Source organism: Jaculus jaculus, chromosome 14 (assembly GCF_020740685.1).
Source record: "Jaculus jaculus isolate mJacJac1 chromosome 14, mJacJac1.mat.Y.cur, whole genome shotgun sequence".
In the NCBI taxonomy this organism is placed as follows: domain Eukaryota; kingdom Metazoa; phylum Chordata; class Mammalia; order Rodentia; family Dipodidae; genus Jaculus; species Jaculus jaculus.
The window spans coordinates 4,131,369-4,147,734 of NC_059115.1; the positions used below are offsets into that span (position 1 = coordinate 4,131,369).

Sequence of the window (16,366 nt, forward strand, 5' to 3'; positions counted from 1 at the left end):
TTTATTGACAAATAATTGTAAACAATATCCCATGGTAATTCCCTCCGTCTCCCCACTTTCCCCTTTGAAAGTCCATTCTCCATATCCCCTTACCCTCTCAATGATCTTTTCCTCCTATGATGGTCTTGTGTAGGTAGTGTCAGGCACTGTGAGGTCTTGGATATCCAGGCCATTTTGTGTCTGGGGGGAGCACGTTGTAAGGAGTCCTGCCCTTCCTTTGGCTCTTACATTCTTTCCGCCTATTTATTTATTTATTTTTATTTGAGACAGAGAGAGAATGGGCACGCCAGGGCGTCTAGCCACTGCGTGAGCCACCTTGTGCATCTCACTTACGTGGGACCTGGGTCCTTAGGCTTCGCAAGCAAACGCCCCCATGCCCAGCTCCTTTCTTTCCATTATTGTTAACTTTTCTGTTAATACAGACAATATGCCATGATCATGATCCCCTCCCACAACCTCCCCAGCCCCTCCCAAGTCACCCCACTTCTGAACCACTGCTTTCCAACTAGTCTCTCCTAATTTGATGCCATCATGTTTTTCCCTCCTATTACGGGGGTCTTGTGTGGCTAGTCACCCTGAGGTTATGTCCAGGCCTCTGTCTCTGGGGGCCCTGGCTTTCTTTGGTGTCTTTCCTGGGATTGACCCCATGCCCTTCTCTGATTGTCACCCTCTGCAGGATGCTGCGGAAAGACAAAGAGGAAGCTGAAGCCATCAAGCATGCCAAGGCCCTGGAGGAGGAGAAGGCCATGTACTCGGTGAGGTCTGGGTAGGGTACAGGGTAGAGGTGTGCCCAGGGACGGCCCACTCCCCCTCACCTATCCCGCCACTCCTTACGCCACAGGGCCGACGCTCCCGGCGCCAGCGGAGAGAATTCCGGGAGAAGCGGCTGAGGGGCCGCAAGATCAGCCCACCCAGGTAAGGCTTCTCTCCTGAGTGTCCCCACCCAGCCAGGGGCTCCCTGTCCAGGTGAGGCTGTTTTGTTTTGTTTTTTTTTTTCCTTTGTGGTAGGGTCTTGTTCCAGGCCAAGCTGACCTGGAATTCACTGTGTAGTCTCAGGGTGGCCTCAAACTCGTGGCTATCCTGCTACCTCTGCCTCCCAAGGGCTAGGATTAAAGGTGTGCACCACCATACCTGGCCCCAGGTGAGGCTTTTGTCCTGGGTGTCCTCACTTAGGCTTGATGGAACTCAGGTCCAGGCAGGCTCTTTGGAGACTGACCTTTTTGTTTGTTTTTATTTTTCTAGGTAGGGTCTCGCTCTAGGCCAGGCTGACCTGGAATTCACTATGTAGTCTTAGGATGGCCTTGAAATCACAGAGATCCTCCTACTTCTGCCTCCTGAGTGCTGAGATTAAAGGTGTACGCCACCAAGCCCATCTGGAGGCTGACTTTGACTTGAGGAAAGAGTCCTCCTAATGGGGCATCTGGGGTAACAGTTTATCAAGCTAGGAGTGAGCTTGCAGGCATGTGGGACACTTTCTTCTGCCAGCTGTCCCCCTCCTCATGCTGTACCTAGAGCCCTTGCCATGGAGACGGTAGGGAGTGGACATGAGGTTGCTGGGATGGCTGAAGGAACTGAGGCCAGGACTCTGGACATGCCACTAGAGTGCGCATAAGTGACTCACTCCCCTTCCAGCTTGGAGCTCTTCCTTTGAAAAGTGGCGTTCCTTTGAAAAGTGGCACTTGTGCCTGGAGATTGTCCTAGGCCACTTCTCAGTGAAGGTCTTGGAGCATGTTAGGGTGGGGCCTTTGCCTGTGGGGAAGAATGAAGGCCTGGTGGCCCCAGGCTAACTCCTCTCTGAAGGGAGAGTGATTAAGCCCTAACCCAGGAGCTGTAGTTCAAGGCCGGGCAGCCCTGGTTCCTGAGGCCATTGCCAGTTCAGGGTTCCATGGCAGTGTGCAAAAGGAAAGGGCCTGCTGTGGGCCACGGGCTCCGGGTTAGGATTCTGGGGCCTGCCTGCATGAGCCGTGTGACCCTGGACAAGTGACTTGCCTTTTTGGGGCTTCACTCTCCTGTGCTGGAAGAATTGTTCTGAAGAGCCATGGAGGGAGCTGAGTTCACTGATGTAAAGCACTTAGTGTCTGGGGCATGGCGAATAAGACGTGTTGGCCGTTCTAGTCTCACCGTGATCATCATCAAGCCAGAACTCAATTATCTGGGGGCTGGAGGTGGAGGATGCATGCTTCTAGTCTGTGATCTCCTGACCAGGCAGCCTGGAGTCAGTCAGGGTGGGACTGGGAGACCTTGAGGTGGTCTCTAGCCATGTCCTCGTGATAGATGAGGAACCAGGGCAAGTCTCATGACCCGGGCAGCCAGCCCCCTTACTATGCAGTCTGTCTGTCTGTGGGCTTTTTGGGTAGGGGTATGCCCAAGTCCATGTTAGCTCAGGCCTTGGACCCTCACTTGTCTTTCTGTTCTCTCCATAGCTATGCCCGCCGAGACAGCCCTACCTATGACCCCTACAAACGGTAAGTGCTGGGGCTCTGTCCTCGGTAAGGGTCTATCTGCTGGGCTGCGCCACAGATTCAGGTTGCACGCTATAGTCTGGGAGCTGGGTTATGAGCTTCCTTTTATTCTATTTTAAAAAAGACTTATTTTTATTTATTTATTTGAGACAGACAGGGAGAGAGAGAGAATGGGCGCACCAGAGCTTCTAGCCACTGCGAATGAACTCCAGATGCATGGCACCACCATGTACATCTGGCTTATGTGGGACCTGGAGAATCGAACCTAGGTCCTTAGGCATCACAGGCATGCACTTTAACCACTTAGACAGCTCTCCAGGCCCTTTTATTCTTATTTATGATACAAATAAACATGATAAGAAGGGGAGATCAAGAAATGAAGCCTCTTTTATCTTTTAAAAAAATTATTTATTTAGCCAGGCATGTGGCACATGCCTTTAATCCCAGCACTCGGGAGGTAGAGGTAAGGAGGATTGCCATGAGTTCGAGGCCACCCTGAGACTCCATAGTGAATTCCAGATCAGCCTGGGCAACAGTGAGAATCTACTTCAAAAAAAAAAAAACAAGAAAGAAAGAAAAAACCACAAAAAAAAATTATTTATTTGAGAGAGAGAATGGGCCCACCAGAGCCTCCAGCCACTGCAAACTAACTCCAGATGCATGTACCATCTTGTGCATCTGGCCAACATGGGTCCTGGGAGCCTCGAACCAGGATCCTTAGGCTTCACAGGCAAGCACTTAACCGCTAAGCCACCTCTCCAGCCCCAACGCTCTTAATTTTCAGAAGTAATGGTGAGAAATGCCAGGCACTGACCCAGGTGCTCACCGAGCACCAGCTGCTAGTCAAGAGTGTTGAGGTGGGTGGGACAGCAGTGAGGCTGGGGTCGTGGGAGAGCGGTTCCACGTCGCTTCCTTGCGGGAGCTGTGGAGGTCAGGGTCCTCAGAGGGCTGGGGTGCCTCATGGGGCTCTGGGATGTGGTGTTGGTAACTGCTTTCTGTGTACATGGGGGAATTGGAGTTACCACGCGCTTTAGGAGAATGTTGTACGAGGCTTAGTATTTGAAAACTCTCTTGTGCGGTCTACTGAGAAAGTTCCAGGTCTTACTGCTGGGCGGGGACGGGAATCCAGGGCCCTTGGCAGTCTCTACCACGTGCTGCATGCTCTGCCCTTGGCTGCTCCGCGCTCTGGCGGGGCGGGGCGGGGCGGGGCGCGTGCCCCGAGCTGCCGGCTCACCGGTCACCTCCCGCAGGTCGCCCTCGGAGTCCAGCTCTGAGTCCCGCTCCCGCTCCCGCTCCCCGAGCCCGGGCCGCGAGGAGAAGATCACCTTCATTACCAGTTTCGGGGGCAGCGACGAGGAGGCCGCTGCCGCCGCCGCCGCCGCTGCCGCTTCGGGGGCCGCCGCAGGGAAACCCCCCGTGCCCCCCCAGCCTGGCGGCCCCGCGCCGGGCCGCAATGCCAGTGCCCGGTCGGTAACGCTCACGCCACCCGCCCTAAGCCAGGCCGCTGCGGGCGGGACGGGTCGGGGCCGGGGCCGGGGCCGGGGCGGGCGCTGACGGCCCTCCCTGCGCCTGCAGCCGCCGCTCCTCCTCCTCCTCCTCCTCGGCCTCGAGGACGTCCAGCTCGCGCTCCAGCTCGCGCTCCCGCCGGGGCGGCCACTACCGCTCGGGCCGCCACGCCCGCTCCCGCTCCCGCTCGCGCTCCTGGTCCCGCTCGCGCTCGCGCTCCCGGCGCTACTCTCGCTCCCGCAGCCGCGGGCGGCGGCACTCGGGCGGCGGTTCCCGGGACGGACACCGTTACTCGCGCTCGCCCGCCCGGCGCGGCGGGTACGTGCCCCGGCGGCGGAGCAGGTGTGTGCGCGTGGGTGCGGGCCAGCGGAGCGGGGTGGGCCCAGGGTGCTAGCTCCCGGGGGGAGGGACCTGCCAGGCTGGGGGCCAGCTCCGACCCCCGCCCTTCTCGAAGCTCCTGGCATGAAGCCGGCCGGTAGGTAGGTAGGTAGGTGCTGGCACTCTGTTCAGGAAGCCTAAAGCATGGCATGGTGGTCAGGATCCATCCCTGGCTTTCCGGCTTCAGTAGCCAGGGAGGCACCTCTGTCCCTCGGCCGGGACTGACTTCCCAGTCGGGAAGCCTGTGGTCAGGCAGCGTTGGCACAGCAGAGCCTGGCCCACGCGCTGCAGTTCTTGTCACCAGTGCTGCTGATGGTCACCGGTCCGGCCACCGCAGAGGAGCTGCTGGCCTGAAGCTGCGGCCATTGACTGCCCAGTCAGTGCAGGCTGCTGCCAGCCAGTCTGGGAGGGTGGGCTGTTACCAGGACAGCGCTTGTATTTTCAGTACTGACAGCAGGAAGTGAATTTGTGAAAACCCACAGGGCCCCCCACAGATTGATCCTGTGGCCAGGAATTCGCTTCCAAGGCACTCCCTGACCCAGATGATGACAGGAGAAAGGGAGGGAGGAAGCGGCCTAGCCACGAGTAGAAAGCTAGGCTGCAGGTGAGCGGGCAAGTCCCACCACGTCCTGAGCAGAGAGGCCGTGGGCTGTGTGCCGCGTTCGGAACTTGTGGGTTGGTGCTGGAGGCCAGTGGTGGTCTGAGCATAGGGAGGAGCCTGTGTGCCCTCAGCCTCCCAAAGACCACCCTGGGAGAAGTTGACAGGTGGGTGTCCAGTGAGGAAGAGAACTGGGCCCAGCACCGGGGTGCAGGGTGCGTGCTTTGGCTACTTGTGTCTGATGAGCCAGCGTAGTCACTGCTCACAGTGGTGGCTAGCGAGGGACTCACGGCTAGAGAAGTAGATTGGACATGTCCAGCTGTGAGAGAGGCCCATGAACTGGGAGCCTCACCACCCTCCTGCCCTGCTGCACCCCTAGGAGTCGCTCTCGCTCAGGGGACCGTTACAGGCGAGGTGGCCGGGCCCCCAGACACCACAGTAGTAGCCGCAGCCGCAGCAGTTGGTCTTTGAGCCCATCCCGCAGCCGCAGCCTGACTCACAGCCGAAGTCGCAGCCCCAGCCAGAGCCGGAGTCGGAGTCACAGCCACAGCCAGAGTCACTCGCCATCGCCCCCAAGGGAGAAGCTGACCAGGCCGGCAGCATCCCCTGCTGTGGGCGAGAAGCTGAAAAAGTGAGCACGGGTGTGGCTGGGGTAGGAAAAGGGAGCCCCGCCAGGTTCATTTTGAGGAATGCGACCTCATCCCAGTAGGGGTGAGCACCAAAGCAGTGTGTGCACTCACGACCTTGACTTGGGCGAGAGGCACAGGGTGTGGGCTCTGAGAGGAAGCTGGCAGCTCTGGGGGCCTGGGACCCGTGGTCTCGGCTCCGAGGACGGTGCTGGGACTGTGGGGGCAGAGTCCCGCCTGACGAGTGCTCCTCCCACCCAGGACCGAGCCTGCCGCTGGTAAAGAGACAGGAGCTGCCAAAGTCAGTAAGAATTTGGAACCCGCCGTCTAGTCTAACTCCCGCAGCAGCAGTGCCCGAGAGCTGGCCCAGCGGGCCTGCAGGGGCCAGGGCGGCGGGGCGGGGCGGGGCGGGGCGGGGAGGGGAGGTCCAGCCCAGGGATGGGCGGGGCGGGAGGCTGCCCCAAGTTCCCTCCTACCTCACTGCACTGCACATGGGGGTCCGGCTGCCCACGTCCTTCAGAGCCTCCCCACACTGCCCCTCAAGTCCCAGGCTCTTGGCTGAGGTGAGCTGGGTCAGCTCGGGACACCCACCCGTCTCCCGCCTCTTGTCCCCTCCCCAGCCCAAGCTGACTCCGCAGGAGAAGCTGAAGCTGAGGATGCAGAAAGCGCTCAACCGCCAGTGTACGTCCGTCCACTGTCCGTCCATCCACCTGTCCTGCCTGCCTGCAGTGGGCGGGCGGCTGGCTGTGCTTTCTGACAGCCTGGACCCTCTGGGAGGAGGGGTGCAGTGGGCACTTGGTGTGGCGGACCTCCCAGCCACACTGCAGAGGTCCGGAGGCGGCCCTTGAGGGCCGGTCCCCTGAGCCTCGCGTCTCCTCCACAGTCAGGGCGGATAAGAAGGCGGCTCAGGAGAAGATGATACAACAGGAGCACGAGCGGCAGGTCAGCACAGGGCAGGAGGGCGGCCTTTCCCACGGGCATGGCCACAGCACCACTCACGGCCATTTCTGCTGCAGGAACGGGAAGATGAGCTCCGTGCCATGGCCCGCAAGATCCGGATGAAGTAAGGCCCCAGCCCGGGCTGCTGCTGGCCGTGGCCTGCTGCCCACTGCCCCTCCTGGCGAGGCTCCTCTTCCTCGGCCTGACTCGCTGCCTGTCCTGTCTGTGGGCCGCTTCTTCCCCAAGCTCCCTAGACTTCTCACCCAGGAGCCCTTCCGGGCCACCCTGCTCCTGCTGCGCTGTCTCCCTAGTGCCCGCCCCTTGTGTGAACTGAGCGCTCTTTACACGTGGTTCTTTCTCCACTGGGCATCCCTCCTGGCAGCTCTCGGCACTGGTGCGCAGCCAGGCTAGCCTGTAGCAGCTCTCCAGCCACTGCTGGGAAAGGCGGCTTTTCTGCTCGCTTTCCTCCACTGCATGGTCAGCTGTCAGGAGCCTGAATTACAGGCTTGGGGTTCATGTGCTCACCCCGAGAGCCTTGCTACTGTGAGGCGGGTCAGCCCTCATTGCTTACCTCACTAAGTAGCTGGGGTTAGTGCTAGAAACCTTTATTTGCCCGAGGCCCACAGGCAGAATCCGGGACTGCAGGAGAGAGCCAGCTAGGAACAGCCTTCCCCCAGCAAACACCTGCACTGGGGCATCTTACTCTAAGGTTGACATGGTGGCATTCCCATGCACATTAGGCTTCAGGAAATGATATGCTATTGTCAAAAAGTGGAGGGAGACCCAGGCGTGGTGGCGCACACCTTTAATCCCAGCACTCTGGAGGCAGAGGTAGGAAGATCAATCACCGTGTGTTTGAGGCCAGCCTGAGACTAGTGAATTCCAGGTCAGCCTGAGGTAGAATGAAACCCTACCTCAACTCCTCCCACCCCTGCAAAAAAGGTGGAGGGCAGCCATCTTGGGCTACCCAGCCCTCCAGAACAAACAAAAGTCCACAAGTCAGAGAAGAGTGGCCAGGGCCTTGGCTTGTGTCAGGGGCTGTTGGCTGCTGCTGCTGCCGTGTGCTCCATCATAGGGCCTTTAGCCCTGCCTGCCTGAGGCTCAGGGACGGAATCATCATGCCCTCAGGCTGGCTGGGGCGGTCAGGCATGGCCCAGGCACTCACTGCATTAGCTTCTGCAATTCCCGGTCCTGTCCTCTCCTCGGTGCATGTCTGCGGGCTGAGGGGACTGAAGGATCGGTGCGGCCCTCCCTCTCGGGTCGGGCTCAGGCTTGCTTGGCAGGGCGCACTGACCTGGCTCTGCCATCTGCTGTCCTGCTGGTGTCTGGGTGGGTCGGCAGTCCCTCCCCTTGGGCTTACTGCTTGCTTGCTTGGGTGCTCTGTGTCCCTCGAACATCAGCCCAGCAGGTGCTCACTCCTCCGTGCTGGTTGCCTCCCCTCTCCCCCTGCAGGGAGCGGGAGCGGCGGGAGAAGGAGAGAGAAGAGTGGGAGCGCCAGTACAGCCGCCAGAGCCGCTCGCCCTCCCCCCGCTACAGTGAGTGCCCCTCCAAGCTCCTCGAACCGCACGTTCCGGGCTGGAGGGTTCTGAGCCACTAAAAAAAAAGACCAAGCAACGTTTGTAATCCTAGCGCTTCAGAGGCTGAGGCAGGAGGATTGCTGGACTTTGATACCAGCCAGGGCTTCATAGGCCAGATATTGTCTCAGTAAAACCCAGGAACCTTAATCACAGCAGGCTGGAGCAGGAGGGTCATAGCCAGGTTCAAGGCCAGCTCTACAAATCATGGAGACTGAAACATTTTTAAAAAGTCGCAGTAGGGCATGCCTGTAGTCCCAGGACACTGGAGTTTGAGGCAGGAAGATCACTTGAGCTTGAGGCTTTGAGACTAGCCTGGGCTACATAGGAAATTTAAGTGTAAGAAAACCACTGTACCTCCGTTCCGTAACTGAATGCCTGAGGCATGCGCACTTGAGAAGCCTGGGGAGAGAGCTTCACCAGCCCACTGGTGGGGTGGCCAGGAGCAGGAAGCCAAGCCAGGCCCAGCCCCGCAGTGACCCGCCCTCCTTTCCTTTCCAGGTCGAGATTACAGCTCTTCCCGCAGGTGAGGAGTCTGGTCCAGCTCCTGAGGGGTGACCCTCCACTCCGTAGGAAATCCTTTGTTCTTGGCAGAAGGTCCTAGCCCCATTTCTCTCATCCTGCACCCATCTGGTCACCTGGGCCTCTCCCTCCTTATCAGCCCAGCCCCCAGGCACATTGGGGCCTGTGCATACCGGGACTCTATCCCATCCACCCTTACAGGCCCCCCCCCTTCTCTCTGCAGGCGCTCCAGGTCCCGGTCACGAAGCCCCCATTACCGGCATTAGGCAGACAAGTGTGTGTGTGTGGGAGGGGACGTGGTTGAGTTGTAGCTCTGGTTTTATCTAGTCAAAATAAAAGCCAATGTTATTTAATGCCCTTCACTGCCTGCTGTCCTCTGCTTGGCATGGGCCCTCACCTCAGGGGCCACTTTCTGGGAGGGACTTGGGTTTCCAGACCAGGTGTCAGTGCTGCCCACACCTGGACTCTGTGGAGCTTCTTGAGACCTGCCGAGGCAGGGCCCAGACCTGTGGGATGTGTGGGCAGGGGTGCTGGCCCAGTACCCAGTCTATGGAGAATGGGCTAGGACTGGACTGTGCCCAGGGGCCTCTGGTGACAGGTCCAGGCCTCTTCCTGCCCTCACTTGGCCCCTGCCCTGCCTGGCCTCACCCACACTGAGAACCGGGAGCACAGCTTTCTGTGCCAGTCCCATGGTGCCCCGGGCACTCGGGGCCAGCCCTCACCCCCACTCCAAACCGGTCTGTTCAGCTGTCCACACCAGAGGGGAGCCTCCCACCCCACCGCAGACACCCCAAGAAAGCCAGAGTCCAGTAAATAGGGGAGGTGGTTTATTCACAGAGGAAAAGATGAGACAATGCAATTGTGGAACACGAGGGGACTGTCCTGCTGAGCTCAGACCACCTCTGGATGCTTCTGCCGCAGGTGCTTGTCCAGGGTGGCCCGCAGGCCAAAGGGCACGCAGCAGTGTGGGCACTCATAGCGGGTGCTGCCAGGCGGCCCGTGCATGCGCCGGTGGCGGTTGAGCTTGCTGCTCTGGGCGCAGGTGTAGGGACACTGGTCGCAGGCGTAGGGCCGCTCGCCCGTGTGTGAGCGCCGATGGACAGTCAGATTGCTACTGTTGGTGAAGTGCTTCCCACAGAACTCGCAGCTGCCCCCCGGCCCACGGCTTTTGCCCACCATCTTCTTGGGCGATGAAGACAACTGCTGGCTCTGGGCAGGGTCAGTCCTCTGTACACTGGCCACGGCTCCCCAGCCATTTACACCAGGGCCTGCTTGGGCTCCACTGCCAGGAGCCCCTGGTTCCTGGATCCCCGCTGTAGCAGCTGCTCCGGCCCCCTCGGCACCCCTGCAAGGAAGGGTAGTGGACGGGGCAGCCGCGTGGGCAGCGGGCTCTGGAGGAGCTGCCGCGGACCTCTGCTCGGTACTGCTGTCGGACGTGCAGGGGCTCTGGGGCCTGGGCTGCCGGTGGGTCTTCTTATGCCGGTTGAGCTTGCTGCTCTGGGCGCACGCGTAGGGACACTGGTCGCAGGCGTAGGGCCGCTCGCCCGTGTGCGAGCGCATGTGGACCTTGAGGTTGCTGAAGGAGCTCAGCGTCTTCCTGCACACCGGGCAGGTGGGGCTCCTCCGGGCAGCAGCGCCGGCCGCACCCAAGGCCTTGTCCTCTGCTGGCCCGGCCACGGCAGACACAGCGGCCGCCACCTCAGCCAGGCCGAGCAGCGGCGCCTCCGGGGCCTCCGATTCCGTCTGGTAGATGGACAGCCCATGGTCCCACTGGGCGTGACGCAGCAGCTTCCAGGCCCCCAGGAACTGTCTGCCGCATCGGAGGCAGCTCAGGACCTTCAGCTCCTTTGGCTCTGGAGGGGGGAGAGGCAAGGGGTTAGTGCTGGCTGGCTACTCAGTGCCAGCTGCACACCTCCCAGGGGAGAAGGGCCCAAGACGGGCCTTGCAGCAGGTGACCAGGGGTTGGGGGGCATAGCTCAGAGGGACAGCACTCACTTAGCATGCTCCTGACCATCCCCTCCCCCTCCAAAAAAAAAACCCACCTTGTTCTACACTAAGATACCAGAACAGTTCACACAGCTCACAAAGTGGTCTCAATCCAAAGATGGAGGGAGACTGTCTAGAGGGTTTTTATCTTAAATAACAGTTCTTAGTAATTGCTGCACAGTTTCTCTGTGCTAGGCTCCCACTCAGCAAGTCCATGCTATGGTGCTTGTTCTAGATGGAGCTGAAGAAAGGCCTAGCCTCTGACCTTGAGCATGGACCCCCAAATACAGGTGTTTTCCCCAGATCCTGTGGGTACCACAGTGGTTACTTCTCAGATCCTAGACAGTTGTTCTAGATGGAACAGCCTTTTGAGATGTAATCCCAGGCCAAATACAAGGTCAAGAGTACACTACACGTTAAACCAGGCATGGTGGCACACACCTTTAATCCCAGCGCTGGGGGGGGGGCAGAGACAGGAGAATTGCAATGAGTTCCAAGGCAAAATGGGCACCCAGGGTCTCTAACCACTACAAGTGAACTCCAGATGCATGTGCCACCTTCTGCATCTGGCTTACGTGGGACTTGGAGAATCGAACCTGCATCCTGAGGCTTTGCAGGCAAGCTCCATCTCTCCAGCCTGTTTTCTTTCTGGTCCCTGGTTTACAAGACATACCCTCATTGGGCCTCAGTTTCCTCCTCTATGGGGATGGAGGGTACCCTCCCTTCTAAGGTGCAACCTCAGAGAACAGCTGAAGTCCATATAAGCTCAAGAAACATGAGCCATTGTGCTTCGGACATCAAGGTGTCCACAACTAGCTTGGCCTAGTGGCAAAAGCCCGTAATCCTAGCTCCTCAGTAGGCTAGTCCAGGCTACAGATACACTGCTTGACTCACAGAGGGCTCTTGGCTTAATCCCCAGCCTTCCCCCAACCCACCTCCCTAGCCAAAAAAAACAAAACAAAACCAAAAAAAACCTTAAGTCTTCAAAAATCTATGTTGGAGTGTCTGTTGGGTTTAAGTGACTCCATCACAGCCTTTCCCTGCCCCACCAAGCCACCAATTCTGCCTCAAACTACAGCTTATTGGATCAGAGCCCCTCCCTTCACCTTCCCACCCAGACCCTCCCTGACCCAGCCCTAAACATAATTCCATTTCCCAAGTCCCAGGAGGGGCATGTGTATGGGGTGGGGGGAGGCTGGAAATTCAAGTTTGGATTAAGTCCCCTCAGCCAACAGTCAGGAGCAGCTCACACCACAGGCCAAATACCACCTTAGGATTTTAATTCCCTCCCGGTTGGGATCCCAGGTATGGAGCACCCACACCAGGGGCTTCCCGGCACTCAAGAGCAGGGAGATTCCACCTTGTGAAGAAGCTGGAGCCCCCACCCCCCCACACACACACCTTCCCTGGCAAGGAACTGTCCCAGTACCTTCTAAGTGTAGGTGGTGGCAACCCCAGCTGGCCTCTACCTCTCAGTGAGCGGCCCCCCCTAGTGCCTGTCCCCCCTGCAAGACACCCCCCCCAGGGCCTCCCTGGTCCAGCCACCTGGCCAGTTATTTCTGTCCTTGGGGAAGGAGAAGTGAAACCAGATTGGGGGTGTGTGTGGCACAAATCCAGGCCAGTGTTCTGGGGCTCCGCCACACCTTGTGGGGGGCCCTCCTCAGCTACCCTGTTGTCCCCCCCCCACCACCACCTCTAGAGCCAACCTTAGGAAGGGCAAGCCCTGGCCACGCCTAGGTTGCACCCTAAGGGGTAGTGAGAAAAGGGAAGTATGCCTGGTGCCATATCTGTCCAGCTCCAGGTTGGGGAGGGGGGTGTGCGCTCCCACAGGAAGCCCAACCTTCTCGAACTGAAAGGGGGCGGGGGTGGGGTGCGGTGGAGGGGGCACTGAGTCTTAAGTGTCCAGCGTTACTCACCTGAGACCTGGTCGGGACTGGGCCCTTGTGTGACCTGACAGCCTACTTTCTTGTGATTCATGAAGGCAATGATGGCCTCCAACGGGAAGGTCTGCAGGCAGCGGCCGCAGGTCAACAGATCAGGGTGTCTGTCGGTCCAGGGCTGTCGGTCTGCAGGGAGGAAGCGGGTTTGGTGAACGTGGGGTGGGGCCAGGCCTGGGAGGGAGGTGGTGGCTGAGGGTTTCGAAAAGGGAGGGGAAACCCGAAGGTCAGGACTGTGTGTGAGTTGGGGGTTTGGGGAGGGGGATGGGAGGCTTTGGCCAGCACCCCAAGATCAAAGAGGTCAAAACAGATCCAGGGGGACGTCCCCGGGAGGAGAGTCCCCAGGGAAGAGCCCCCATTATAGGGGTCCAGGTCTACAGGCGAGGTGTGGGGGGAAGGCACGGGCACGAGGCTGGGGCCAAGACTCACCGGAAAGGTTGGGGGTCAGCGGCATCCACAGGGCCCACGAGCTGCGCGCGCCCAGGGGGTGGACGGCGGCCCCGGAAGACACGGGTTCGGACTCGCCCCCGAGCCTGGACACGTCCTTGGAGGCGAAGCGATCCAGCCCCAGGGCCTGCAGGACCCGCGCGTCCGGCTCGGGTTTCACATCCACGATGAGCTCCGACATCTCCAGCTCCACGTCCACGTCGTCGCCTGCGGGGACGGTGGGCACCGGGTCTACTCGGCAGGGCGTGCTGCCGGCCTTGCGGCGGGACATGAGGCGCAGGGCCCGGGCGGACGGACGCACGGACGCACGGACGGACAGACGGACGTGCAGAGGAGGAGGGCGCCGGACGCGCGAGCCCTGCGCGCTGCTGCCCCGGAGGAGGCGCTCAGGTGAGTGGCGGCCGGCGGGGAACCGCCGAGAACTTCTTACACGTGCTGACCAGGGGCCTTGGCTCCGCCCACTTTGGGCGGGTGGGCGTGGCCTGGCGGGAGAGGACTGGGCGGCCCCCCGCCCCCCGCCCTCCCTTCCTGGCCACCCTGCCTCAGGGGGCCTCGCCCCAGACGGCCAAAGTCAAAATCTCCAAGCCCTGCCCATCGTGTCCTTGGGCTCAACTGGCCACACTTGATCCCTCTGGGGAGCGTCCGTAGCCCTTGGGCGGGGCAGAGGGGTGGAGGATGGCCCGTGAGTTCGAGACCACCCCTGAGACTACAGGTCAGCCTGGGCTAGAGAGCGAGACCCTGCCTTGAAACATCAAAAAATTAAAAACAGAGAGAGAGAGAGAGAGAGAGAGAGAGGGGCGTGGTGGCGCACGCCTTTAATCGCAGCACTCGGGAGGCAGAGGGAGGAGGATCGCGGTGAGTTTGAGGCCACCCTGAGACTACACAGTGAATTCCAGGTCAACCTGGGCTAGAGTGAGACCGTACCTTAATAATTAAAAAAAAAAAAAGTCCAAAAAACAACAAAAAGAGAGAGAGAGAGAGAGAGAGAGCGAGCAAGAGCAAGCGAGCCGGGCTTGGTGGTGCACGGCTTTAATCCCAGCATTCAGGAGGCAGAGGTAGGATTGCTGTGAGTTCGAGGCCACCCTGAGACTACATAGTGAATTCCAGGTCAGCCTGGGCTACAGTGAAACCCTACCTTGAAGCTCCTCCCAAAACACACACACACACACACACACACACACACACACACACACACACGGACTACCCAAGCCCCTAAAATAGTGACTTTTTCCCTTGAATGTATTACAAGAAAAATTCACTTGGCAATCATTTCTTGAGTACTTAACTGTACCGGGAGTGAACCAAAACACTAGGATTCCTGTCCTGTAAGGGGACACACTGTGCAAGATGGCTATGTACGCTATGGGTGTGGTGGCCTCTGCCCATAATCCCTGTTTACCCTGGGGGCTGAGACGAGAGGATTGCAAGTTCAAGGCCAGCCCCGGCTACTGGGTAGGATATGCTTTGTGACAATAAATGCTATGGAGCAAATCTAAACTAAGTGGTGGAGTGGGCGAGTACTGCATGCTTGCATAGCATGCATGAAGTTCAGCATGAAACCTGGCATGCTATTAAAAAAGAAAGAAAGAAAGAAAGAAAGAAAGAAAGAAAGAAAGAAAGAAAGAAAGAAAGAAAGAAAAGGTGTGGTGGTCCGTGCTTGTAATCCTAGCACTGGGGAGGCAGAGAAAGGAGGCTCACCCTTGAGTTGAAGGCCAGCCTGGTTTACATAGTTACACAGCAAGACTTCAAAAAAGGAAAGGAGGGCTGGAGAGATGGCTTAGCGGTTAAGCACTTGCCTGTGAAGCCTAAGGACCCCGGTTCGAGGCTCGGTTCCCCAGGTCCCACGTTAGCCAGATGCACAAGGGAGCGCACGTGTCTGGAGTTCGTTTGCAGAGGCTGGAAGCCCTGGCGCGCCCATTCTCTCTCTCTCTCTACCTGTCTTTCTCTCTGTGTCTGTCTCTCTCAAATAAATAAATAAAAATTAAAAAAAAAAAATGTACCAGGTGTGGTGGCGCATGCCTTTAGCCCCAGACAGAGGTAGGGGGATCAGCATGAATTCAAGGCCACCCTGAGACTACATAGTGAATTCCAGGTCAGCTGGAGGGGTGGGGGAACCCTACTTTGGGGTAAAGAAAAAAGGAAACCTGAAATAAGACAGATGGGTTAAGCATGAGACGGTCTTGGGCTAGAAGTTGGGGAGAACACTTTCAGGCCTCTTGGCTTCCTGAGGTGGGATTCCTGGGAGGGCTTGGGGCAAAGGAGAGCTGTAATGCTATCTACTTTCTTCATAGAGCTGGACAGCCAGATCTACGTGCCTCGCAGGAGCCCCTTGAACTTCCCTTCTGTCATTGTCTTTTCGAATTGTTTGAAGTGGCATCTACAGGCAGCCCCACCCTTAATCCTTCCTGAGTTCATCTCTACTGGGCACCCACCATGGTACAGCTGTAGCCTGTCGGTCTTTTCCCACCCATCCACCCATCCCAAGCCCCCTGAGGTTAGGGCCACTTCTGTCCTGCCCCAGGTGTCCTCGGGCCAGCTGAGTGAATTCCTATGCTGACTTCCGAAGGAACTCATATTGTTATTCAGGCCTTAGAATCAATTGTCCTCTCTCTGGAGCCCAGGGTCTCCCTGACCAGCCTATCTTAAGTAGCCCCACCCTGCTGAAGGCCTTGCAAATTACTCTCAACGACCTCCATCTGTCCCCAGTTTCCTCCTGAACCTCAGTTTGCCATCTCTCAGAGGAATTAGGGGAAATTAGGAAAGTGGATATAGAGGGTTGGCAGTGGGAATGTGCAATGTCACCTCCTTTGAAACCTTCCCTCTACCACTGAATCAGTTTTTCTCTCTGCACAGATCTAGCGTCAAACTTGCAGAAACCCTCCTGCCTCTGCTGGCATTATGAGTTTATGCCACCACACCTGGCTTGACCACTGAATTTAAAGCTCTTTTTTTTTTTTTAGTTTTTTTTGGTTTATTTTTATTTTTTATTTATTTATTTGAGAGCAACAGACAGAGAAGGAGGCAGAGAGAGAGAGAGAGAGAGAGAGAGAGAGAGAGAGAGAGGGAGAGAATGGGCGCGCCAGGGCTACCAGCCACTGCAAACGAACTCCAGACACGTGCACCCCCTTGTGCATCTGGCTAACGTGGGACCTGGGGAAACGAGCCTCGAACCGGGGTCCTTAGGCTTCACAGGCAAGCACTTAACTGCTAAGCCATCTCTCCAGCCCTAAAGCTCTTTTTTTTTTCCTTCAAGGTACGGTCTCACTGTAGGCTGGAATTCATATGGTGGCCTCAAACTCAGGGCAACCCTCCTACCTCTACCTCCTGAGCACTGTGATTAAAGGTGTGTGCCACCACACCCAGCTGGTGTTCTGTTGCTGTTGTTTGTTTT

The 16,366-nt window shown here is 58.1% G+C and overlaps 2 protein-coding genes across 2 annotated transcripts in view; one reads left to right on the top strand and one right to left on the bottom strand.

Moving 5' to 3' along the window:
* The window catches only part of LOC101601970 (CLK4 associating serine/arginine rich protein), a 33,275-nt gene extending 24,313 nt beyond the window's left edge, over window positions 1-8,962 (top strand). Inside the window, exons 9-21 of the mRNA XM_045134411.1 lie at window positions 677-755; window positions 842-915; window positions 2,424-2,465; window positions 3,713-3,928; window positions 4,038-4,310; window positions 5,324-5,575; window positions 5,832-5,871; window positions 6,191-6,251; window positions 6,454-6,512; window positions 6,587-6,633; window positions 7,962-8,044; window positions 8,585-8,609; window positions 8,829-8,962. Of these exons, the coding sequence (XP_044990346.1) occupies window positions 677-755; window positions 842-915; window positions 2,424-2,465; window positions 3,713-3,928; window positions 4,038-4,310; window positions 5,324-5,575; window positions 5,832-5,871; window positions 6,191-6,251; window positions 6,454-6,512; window positions 6,587-6,633; window positions 7,962-8,044; window positions 8,585-8,609; window positions 8,829-8,871 (1,294 nt within the window). The 3' untranslated portion in view covers window positions 8,872-8,962. The remainder of the gene's footprint in view (window positions 1-676; window positions 756-841; window positions 916-2,423; window positions 2,466-3,712; window positions 3,929-4,037; window positions 4,311-5,323; window positions 5,576-5,831; window positions 5,872-6,190; window positions 6,252-6,453; window positions 6,513-6,586; window positions 6,634-7,961; window positions 8,045-8,584; window positions 8,610-8,828) is intronic.
* A 534-nt stretch (window positions 8,963-9,496) lies between these two features.
* Window positions 9,497-13,246, bottom strand: Znf296 (zinc finger protein 296). Its single transcript, XM_004670287.2, has 3 exons — window positions 12,958-13,246; window positions 12,508-12,657; window positions 9,497-10,458 (listed from the first exon to the last, which is right to left on the bottom strand). The coding sequence occupies exons 1-3, from the start codon at window positions 13,244-13,246 to the stop codon at window positions 9,497-9,499; spliced, it is 1,401 nt and encodes a 466-aa protein (XP_004670344.2).
* Window positions 13,247-16,366: the final 3,120 nt, after the last annotated feature.